Source organism: Panthera pardus, unplaced genomic scaffold (assembly GCF_024362965.1).
Source record: "Panthera pardus isolate Hobbes unplaced genomic scaffold, ASM2436296v1 HiC_scaffold_2, whole genome shotgun sequence".
Taxonomy (NCBI): domain Eukaryota; kingdom Metazoa; phylum Chordata; class Mammalia; order Carnivora; family Felidae; genus Panthera; species Panthera pardus.
The window spans coordinates 120,952,174-120,961,960 of record NW_026526765.1 but is presented as its reverse complement, the minus strand read 5'-3'; the positions used below and the strand labels follow the sequence as shown (position 1 = coordinate 120,961,960).

At 41.6% G+C, this 9,787-nt stretch overlaps 1 protein-coding gene across 1 annotated transcript in view; it reads left to right on the top strand.

Moving 5' to 3' along the window:
* The first annotated feature begins 2,891 nt into the window (after positions 1–2,891).
* The window catches only part of NDFIP1 (Nedd4 family interacting protein 1), a 56,531-nt gene continuing 49,635 nt past the window's right edge, over positions 2,892–9,787 (top strand). The window contains exon 1 of the mRNA XM_019424549.2: positions 2,892–3,173. Within this exon, the coding sequence (XP_019280094.1) occupies positions 3,111–3,173 (63 nt within the window). The 5' untranslated portion in view covers positions 2,892–3,110. The remainder of the gene's footprint in view (positions 3,174–9,787) is intronic.

Genomic DNA, 9,787 nt, shown 5'->3' with positions numbered 1-9,787 from the left:
GAGACATTCAAGGCCTGAAATGAGATATTAGACCAAGGAGGCTTTGTTTAAAATTTAACAAACCCTTCTTGGTTACTTACTGAGCTCAGTACTGCCTAGGACAGGCCTCAGGTGGATGTGAGAGACAGAAGACCACATCTATTCTGGAAGAGATTCTTATCTCAATTGGGGAGCGGGAGGGAAACAGACGCTTTTACTCGTCCATAATATTTCTCTTCTCTCAGGATGGATGACTCAGAGTCAGCAATTCACATAAAAAGTATTGCACATGGAAAGTATTACTGCTCTTCTGTGGGGAAATAAGTCTCTAAGTGCAGCAATCTGAAATTAATAACTTTCTCTGTGGAAACTCTCTTTGACAACATCTCGAGATGAAGCCAAAGAGTGCAATTTTTATAGCCTTGGATTATCTTCTCTGTCTGCTTGGCTTGCAGCACGCATGGATCTGTGAGTCAGAAACTCAGAGTTTTCCCCTTCACTGTACAGTTTGCTTGCCAACTGGAGACCTTATACGGTGGTGACTCAGTTTCTCAATTTCCCAATTTACCCCTCCATTGAATCAACACAAATCATCTCCGTTTACTTCTCAAAAGCTCTTGGGGGAACTCGGAGGCAAAAAAAAAGACCAAGTCTTTACTGTTAACACAAAACACTTCGGTTCAGGATATCAGAAAAGGAGTCGGAAAGGGAGATTGGAGGCTGCAGATGAACTTTTTTTTCTTTCAAAAGAAAATATTCCAGTGAGAAAGCCCAGTATTTATATTATGTTCATATGCAGGGAGTGTACAGCTATTGAGGGAGAAAGTAATTTAGGAAAGAGGTAGACTGGAAGGGTAGCAACATCTTTTTCCACAAACGTCACAGCGCTGTACACCTGCGTAAAGATGGCAGCTGTTGCTCCAAACGCCATATGCGGCAGCACAGACATCTTTTTTATTCCCTCTTACACGTACATTGAGATAATCTGGGCAAAGAAATCTGGATTTCTACTTTCTCTTGGTGAGATTTCAATTCATTTGAAATTAGACATTTTTTTCCTTATATAAGACCACAAGATAGGGCATTATGTGTGGAATGATTGATGGTACCTTATTACATTTAAAGGTTGTTTTTCTGGATTAAAAACAAGGGACAGAATAAGAAGCGTGCCACTTTGAGACTCTCAGATTGGCAGGTTGCTGGATTTGTTTGCTCCCCCCAGGGTGTAAATATGTGAGCCTAACACTTGGGTATTGGGACAGATGTGTAGGAGTTTGGAAACTGGTAGAGAACTCAAAGTGAGGAAGATAAAAATCTAGAATTTTTATTGATTACAATCGGCTTGTATATGCAGAACCCTCAGGGTACGTTCAAATGCAGCTCTGGTTAAAAATATGTAGTTAATGGGGCGCCTGGGTGGCTCAGTCGGTTAAGCGTCTGACTTCGGCTCAGGTCACGATCTCGCGGTCAGTGAGTTCGAGCCCCGCGTCGGGCTCTGGGCTGATGGCTCAGAGCCTGGAGCCTGCTTCCGATTCTGTGTCTCCCTCTCTCTCTGCCCCTCCCCCGTTCATGCTCTGTCTCTCTCTGTCTCAAAAATAAATAAACGTTAAAAAAAATTAAAAAAAATATGTAGTTAACTAAACTTGAAAATCAGAAGCTAAAACAATGATCATCTTAATGCCAACCCTAGACTACTGACTTGGGAAGGCAATCAAGAAGAAATGGGAATTGCAACAAGCTTCAAAGATGCGGTTTTTTCTGTGTTGGACTCATGGGTAGAAGCAATTCCAGATGGCTGGGTGTGACAGAAACAGCAGACCTCAAATGCCTGGTATATAGCTATACTGTGGTAGGTGCTATAGGAGATAGAAAAATATTTAAAAGATACATACTTTCATCTTCACAGAGTTTATAATTTAGTTGCATGATAATGGTTAAGAACGCTGGTTTTACATTCCGGCTTTACCTCTCACTGGCTCTGTGTTCTTGGTTAAGATTTTTAAGCTCTTCAAGCATAATTTCCTCACCTGGAAAACACTGATAATTGTATCTCCTATATGGCAGTTCTGCCTGCTTCCTTTCAGTTCTTCCACTAGGCAAGCTCTCGTTCCCCTCACTGCCTTTGCAAATATACCTGTTACCTGGAAAGCTCTCTGCATGGCTGAATCTTTAGAGTTTGGCCATTCGTGTCACCTCCTCAGAGCGCTCTGGTTCAGAAAAATAGCAGGTCTATGTCCACAGATGAGGCTGTCAAAATACTAAAGGACTGAATAAAAATGAGTATGCTATTATTATCATCTACCCTAACTAGGCTTTGTTTGAAATCTAAAGCGTTCTGGAGGATGTTGGGTCAGAAAACTTTTCTGTAACGGGCTAGATGGCACGTAATTTAGGGTTTGGAAGGCACTCAACAAATGGGAGTGGCTGTGTTCCAATAAAACTTAACTGATGGACAATGAAATTTGAATTTCTTATACTTTCTACCGACACTGGACCGGATTTGGCCTCTGCCCCGCGGTTGACAGACCCCTGATCTACGAAAATGGCAGACAAGAAGGGAGTTGGAAAAGAACGGAGATTGCACAGCAGGCATCAGGGATCAGACCGCTGCTGTGCCAGACTCTCAACCTCCTTGAGCGCCAATGACTTCTTAAACGGGGCTGTGGCCCCCATGTCGGGGTGTGAGATGAGGGTTAGATGAGAACACACAGGCGAATCTCAAAGCTCACACGAGGTGCTCCTCGGTGAATAATTCCTTTTCAGCGGCTACGCCTCGGACGCTTCAGCCCCCCGGGCGCGGGAGGAGGGGCGGCCCCCACCCCGAGCGGCTGCTCGGCGGGACCAAGGCGGCGGCGCGGGGCGAGGCCGGGCCGGGCAGAGCGGCGCGGCGCGAGTCGGGGGCGGGGCGGCGGCGCCGCCGCGTCGTCGTCGTCCCCGCCTCCTCCCCAGGGGCCGCGTCGGAGCCTCCGCGACGGCGCTCACAACCCGAGGAGAGCGGCTTGCCTGGAAGCGGCGGCGGCCATCGAGACCCACCCGAGGCGCGACCCTCTCGGCCTCCACGCTCCCAGGCCGCTGTGCCCGCGTCCCTTGAGCTCGCTTGCTCACCTTTCTTCTCTGCGGCCAGCTGCGCCATGGCGTTGGCGTTGGCGGCGCTGGCGGCGGTGGAGCCGGCCTGCGGCAGCCGGTACCAGCAGGTGAGCGGCGCCGAATCCCTCCCCGGACCCCGGACCCAGGGCCCTGCCCGCCGGCCGCTTCAGGCCTCTCCGGCCCAGCCTGTGGCCGACGCGACGCCGCGGCTTGACAGGCCGCGCCGGGCCTGGGCGGGCCGGGCGCGCCCTGGGCTCGGATTCGAGGCTCTGGCCCATCCCTGGGCGACCTGGGGCGGCACTCGGGCTGTGGAAAACCTCTGCCCCGCAGCGTTTTCCGCAGTTCCCGCAGCGGGCGGGTCCCCGAGGACCCCGAGGGTCGGAGCCCGAGACCCTCGGGAGGCATCGGCCCGGGGGCAGTCAGTGTTCCTTTTTCCACCTTTGGTTTGATGTCATTGGAAAGAAAAGAAAAGGAAAAAAAAAAAAAAAAAAAACACGCCTGAGATGGAAAAGGAAACTAGGTGGAGAGAAAAGATTAAAATCGCTGCTACTGCGGCCGATAGCTCCCCGCAGCGAGATGCGATTGCTCAGGGTTTCAGAGCCTAGTCTGTTTGTGGAAACCCATCCTCCTCGTCTCTGTTTTCAGACAAAAGTCAAAAATGAGACGAGAGGCAAGTCCACAGTTTGCAGTAGATTTGGAAAAAGGCGATGTTTTTTTTAGCTGGGGCCAGCCCCAAAATGTCGAGCTTCGTTGAATGCTGCAGGGCGTGTGCCTGGGTGTGTGTTTTAAAAGCTTGGAAATGACGTTTAAAGAGATTTAATAGCATGGCTGGGGAGGAAATGTATAGGGGATGATTGGAGTATTATCTGGGTCATAATTTATAAATTGAGGCCCTGGGGAAAAGAGCTGCTTGTTTTACTCGCCTGTGTATGTAGCTGGGTTCCCCTCGGAAATTCACAGTCTGCAGGGTTTTTAGTGGTATTTAACCTAATACTTCGTATTTGTGGAAATTAAGCCGGGTAGTAACTGGTGTTGATTGGAACCTCAGATAACTGCTTGCATCTTGTCCTTTCAGATGTTTTTGGTATAATTTGCATACAGATGTCAGTCGTGCTTTTATGAAATTAAATGTCCTATCATTGATGATCTACAGTTTTGTATTTTAGAAATAAGGAGAACCGGTATGATTAAAACATCTAGATTAACCCAATGCGGCCAGTTACCAGTTTGTTTTGCTGTCATCAGCCCTGTGTTGTAATTTCCTCCCTCCTCCAGCCGGACTCCTGAAATGACTGGTTAAGAATTTAGCTTCTTGGTTTCATAAACACGCCCAAACTGGCAGTGCAGTCTAGTCCTTCCATCTCTCACTGTCTGGGGTCTGGTACATGCTTTTTTGTATGACCTTGGGCATGGCTCTGGGTTCCTCCCTGTTTAATCAAATACAAGTGACAGTTGTCACTTAACTGTCACCACAGTGTTCAAAAAGCTCATGTACCCCACAGTGTGTTCTAATTCTTTTCATCCTGCCTTGGGTAAGGCAAACAAGCAAAAAGCTGTGGCTTTTCTTTGTACTGCCATCTTCTTGAGCCATTAGGTAATGCTGACATATTGCTGGAATACAAAAATTTTGCTGCTGGAGTATTAAAACTATGTATATATTTCTTGGTGTAGTACTTAATAGCTTTAAATAGGCAGAATTGAAGTATGCCAGGGACAGGCTGTCCTTATTTTATTTTTTAAAAATCATTATTTTGGAGAAATAACTTCCAAAAACAGCATGGACAAAGAAATAATCTTCTTAGAAAAATTGCAAAATACGAAAGTCAACCTCGTCTAAAAAACCCCACAATGAAACCTATACCCCATGGGTAACCAGAGTTAGTATTTTGATGTGTATCTTTGTGGACTTATAGGTATGTAAATATACACAAATATAAATCAGTATACATTTGTACAGATATGGAAAGCTAATATTGATTGAGCATTTACTTTGTGGCAATCACAGGACTAAGTGCTTTACATCCATTATTTCACTAATCCTCATAAAACCCCCATGAGGCAGTGTTTGGTATGATTGTATAGATGACAAAGTCAAGACTCCAAGAGGCTACTTAACTTGCTCAAGGTCACGGCTTCTAAGTAGTGATTACAAGGATAAATACACACTCACCTGCTTAAAACACAGGCTCACGTTCCAAATATAGGCATGTGCATTAGCAGATATATATGTGCCTATGTATTTTCTCATGTACCCATATGTGTATATATAGAGGTACATCTTTGCACACATGTACTGTTCTATGGGCCCCTGATTATACTTACACACATTTTGTGCATAGGTGCACATGTGTATGTTTACATACCGACTGTGCCCCTGTGTATCTTGTTCTGAGACACAAGTGCATTCACAGAGTTGCATATATGTGTCTATGTTCGAATTTATGTACAGAGGCACACAATACAGGTAATATAAGGTGGGTTAGTATTTTAATGCCTGCAAAGCATGTAATTATGGCTGTGCTATAGTTCAAGTCAGTTGCCTGTTGGTCACTAAGTATGTTCATAATTTTTTTCATTCACTGAAGTTTCTTTTATATACATCATCTGTTTTCCTTAGTATAAATTTTATTTGTGTTTTAATTTTTTCCTTAGTATAAGTTTTTAGAGGTGGAAATACTTCGTCAGAGAATACACATATTTAAAAGGCTTTTGCATTATAGAATGTTGGTGAATTGTCCAGGCAACTTGATAGGAGCATGATACTCTGGTTGTCACAAAAGGCCATTCTGACTTCTGCTTGATCTGGTTAATCAAATTGAGCTGGTCCTCTAGTAAAGTAAATGCAGTGGAAGACTGTAAAATTCATTACTAAATACAAACACAGTTTTGCCTTTATGGTCTTTTTATCAGTAGGACACCATGTGCATAACTTGAACTTAGCATCATGATGCACAGAAAGTCTGAGCTCATAGTTTCCCTGTGACTTTTTTTTTTTTTTTTTCCCTTTTTGCATTTTGGAACAGATTGTATATCCAAACATTCAGAAGCACTGTTTCAGAGGGTCTAGGTAAGCCTGAGAAACTTGTTATGTATTGCTCTCTGCAGACTTTTATTCCTGTTCATCCATTCTAAGACCTCTTGGCCTCACTAGAATGGATCTTTGCCTGTATCATGAATTTTGCCAGATACTTTCCTAAATGTTTTGAGATCTTTGAATTTGAATCTAATCTCAGGGTGCAACAATGACACTGCCATATAGGCCTAAAAATAGACTGTGGAATGTTTAGCTTTCGACTTCACTCGTTGCCTGCTGCAGAAGTTGACCGCTTATAAGCATCACTAATAAGTTTGTATCGTCTGATGACACTGTAGAGCAGCTTTGGGAATGATACCTTTTTGGATAAATTCTTTCAGGATTGCGGAGGAAGGTTTTGAAAGATCACGGAAAGAATTTCATCTCTTCCAAGCCAAACCATATTTATGCTAACGTGTTAGATGAAGTCACGATCCTGGAGGAAGGGTGAAAAGTGCCCCTGTGGTTTTATTTTTTTATTTTCAGAAGTCACAATTATATCTTGGAATGCCTCTTAGGATGTTATGTCCAGATTTTAAGGTTATTTTGCTGTCTTGGTGGCCTATATGGCCAATGATCAAAGAAAACTTTTCCAAAACTTTTGAGAAGATGGGTAGAGTTGTTTCCATAGTACCTACACCATTTTACATTCCCACCAGCAGTGTGTGAGAGTTCCAATTATTTTTTGGGGCGGTGTGGCAGTGTTCCAATTTTTAACATCTTCCCCAATACTTGTTATTTTATTTTTTTGATAAAGCTATCTTAATGGGCATGAAGTTTTATTTTTTGATTTACATTTCCCTAATGATTAGTGATATTGAGGATTTTGTGCTTATTGGCCATTTGTATGCCTTTGGAGAAATGTATATTCCATTTTTGAATTGGGTTGTTTGCTTTTTGTTGAGTTGTAGTAGAGTCATTTCTTAATAATATTTACATTTTCAACTTTTTACCATGAAAATTCCAAACATACTAAAATATGGTGTAATAAATCTGTTGTACTCATCACTCAGCTTCAGCATTGATCAGCAAATGGGTAATATTGTTTCATTTATACTCCCCACCATTATTTTGAAGCAAATCCTAGAATGGATGTCATTACATCCATAAATTTTTTTTTGTAACTCTAAAAGATGTAAGCAGATAGTATCCCATGAGAAATATATCATGAGGGCACTTTTGCAATTTATTATGAATATGGAAACAGGATTTGTGAGTGTCAGGAGCTGTAGATTACAACTATGATTGGTATTTGACTCCCTCTTGGTAAGCAGTGAGTGTTTTTTGTGTAGCAGCGATGATTCTTGCTGATCCCTTGTTATTTTCTTGTCTGGTCCTACTGGTGACCACTTCTTAGGGGAGATTTAACCAAGGCAGGTTTAACCAGATTTAACCAGATTTAAACAAGGCAGAACTCCCTGGTTTGGGTAGGGACTAAGGCCCAATTGAGGAAATCCTGGCATCATCTCAACTGATGCCACCGGCTGGTTTGCCTGAACATAACTTCACATTACTTTATGCTAGACACCCATGTATCATGTTACCTGACATAACATTGTATTATGAAATAAATCCTATGAGAGTGACTTTGTATTCTTACTAATTAAAAAAAAAAAAAAAGAAAAGAAGGCCTGAAGAGGTTCAGGTGCCATCTTCTGATTTATTTGTTCTTAGGGCTTTAAAATAATTGCTTTGGTTTCTTAATAATTTATTCTTACATTGTCTTTGAACAAGTACAACTGTTTAGTGGAATCATATACTTGTAGTAGTCGATGGTGCCTGTTTAGATAAAGCAGCTTCTAACACTTTAATTAGAGATTGATGTTGATAACCAGCCTGATGATCTTATCTTTATTCTCAGATCATTTTTGCCACTATAGGCAATTGCTAAATATCACGTATTAAATTTGTTGAGCTTTACATACTCCAGTTGCTACTGTTTCTAGTAGCTATCTAGATAGAAATGCAGTTATGGGTTGTTGCCTTCACCAAGTATAGTAATAAAGTGAGTGTTATTAGACATCATGTAGCACATCCTGCTGTAAAAATTAGGATGACTCATTTTTTTCTTTTGAATAACACAATTTATATTAAAAGTTATAAGTACTGGGTCTAAATACTGATCAATTTCAGAATGTTTCAGGTGAAATATTTTCTTACTGATTAAAGCAATTTCTTTCACGTGTGTGAATATATATATACATATATATACATATACATATATATATGTATGTATTGTGTGTGTGTGGATGTATTTTTTTATCCCCCTTAGCAATGTTGACAGTTTTTCTTTTAAATTCATATATTATAGTAATATCAGTTACTAGTTAATGAGCTGCTTGAATAGGATTTGGAGGTTTTTCTGGAAATTGGATGGTTTATGAACAGAAATATAAGAGCTTAGGGAATGGCTTCTGTTTAATAACACTTTGATTTTATTTATTATTCCGTGCTTAAGTGTGTCATTTAAAATTAAACATTTGTTAGGGTGTCTGGGTGGCTCAGTCAGTTAAGTGTCTGACTTCAGCTCAGGTCATGATCTCATGGCTGATGATCTCAAGCCCCGCATCGGATTCTGTGCTAACAGGTCAGAGCCTGGAGCCTGCTTCAGATTCTGTGTCTCCCTGTCTCTCTGCCCCTCCCCTGCTCATGCTGTCTCTTTCTCTCAAAAATAAGCATTAAAGAAGAAAAAAAATTAAACATTTGTTGTTATACAATGGTACACAGATACTCTTCGTATACTAGAGCCAGACAGAACACTTGTAAAGGAAAGCTTGATTTCCCGGTGTAACTGCCCCTCAAGTTTGTGTGCATTCTTCAGGCTTTACAAATTTTTTCCCCAGGCCTGGGTGGCTCGGTTGGTTAAGCGTCCAACTTTAGCTTAGGTCGAGATCTTACAGTTTGTGGGTTTGAGCCCTGCATTGGGCTCTGCACAAACAGCTCAGAGCCTGGAGCCTGCTTGGGATTGTGTCTCCCTCTCTCTCCCTGTCCCTCTCGTGCTTGTGTGTGCTCTCTCTCTCAAAAGTAAATAAATATTAAAAAAAATGTCCCTTTTCCTTTTTTTTTTTTTTAAAGTAGGCTCCATGCCCAACGTGGGGCTTGAACTCACGACGCTGAGATGAAGACCTGAGCTGAGATCAAGAGTCAGACACTTAACTGACTGAACCACCCAGATGCCCCTTCCCTTTACTTTTTAAAATAAGTCTTTAAAACATTTTTTTAAAATAAACTTTAATTTTTGAAACATTTTTAGATTTTTCAAAAACATTGAGAAGATAACAGTTTTCATGTACCCCAGAACCAGTTTTCCCTATTAACATCATTTATTAGCATAGTATGTTTATGACATTAACGAGCCAATACGGAAACATTATTATTAATTAAAATCCATTCTTTATTCAGATTTTCATTTTTTAATCTTTTTATGTTCCACAGTACCATACAGGTTACCACTTTACATTTGGTTGTCATGTTACCTAAGGATCCTCTTGGTTGTGATGGTTTCTCAAATTTGCCTTGTTTTTGATGACCTTGACAGTTTTGAGGAGTTTGAATCAGGTGTTTGTAGACTGTCCCTCAAATTATTTTTTTTTTTTTCAGTTTTATTGATAAATAATTGACATACATCACTGTATAAGATTAAGGTGT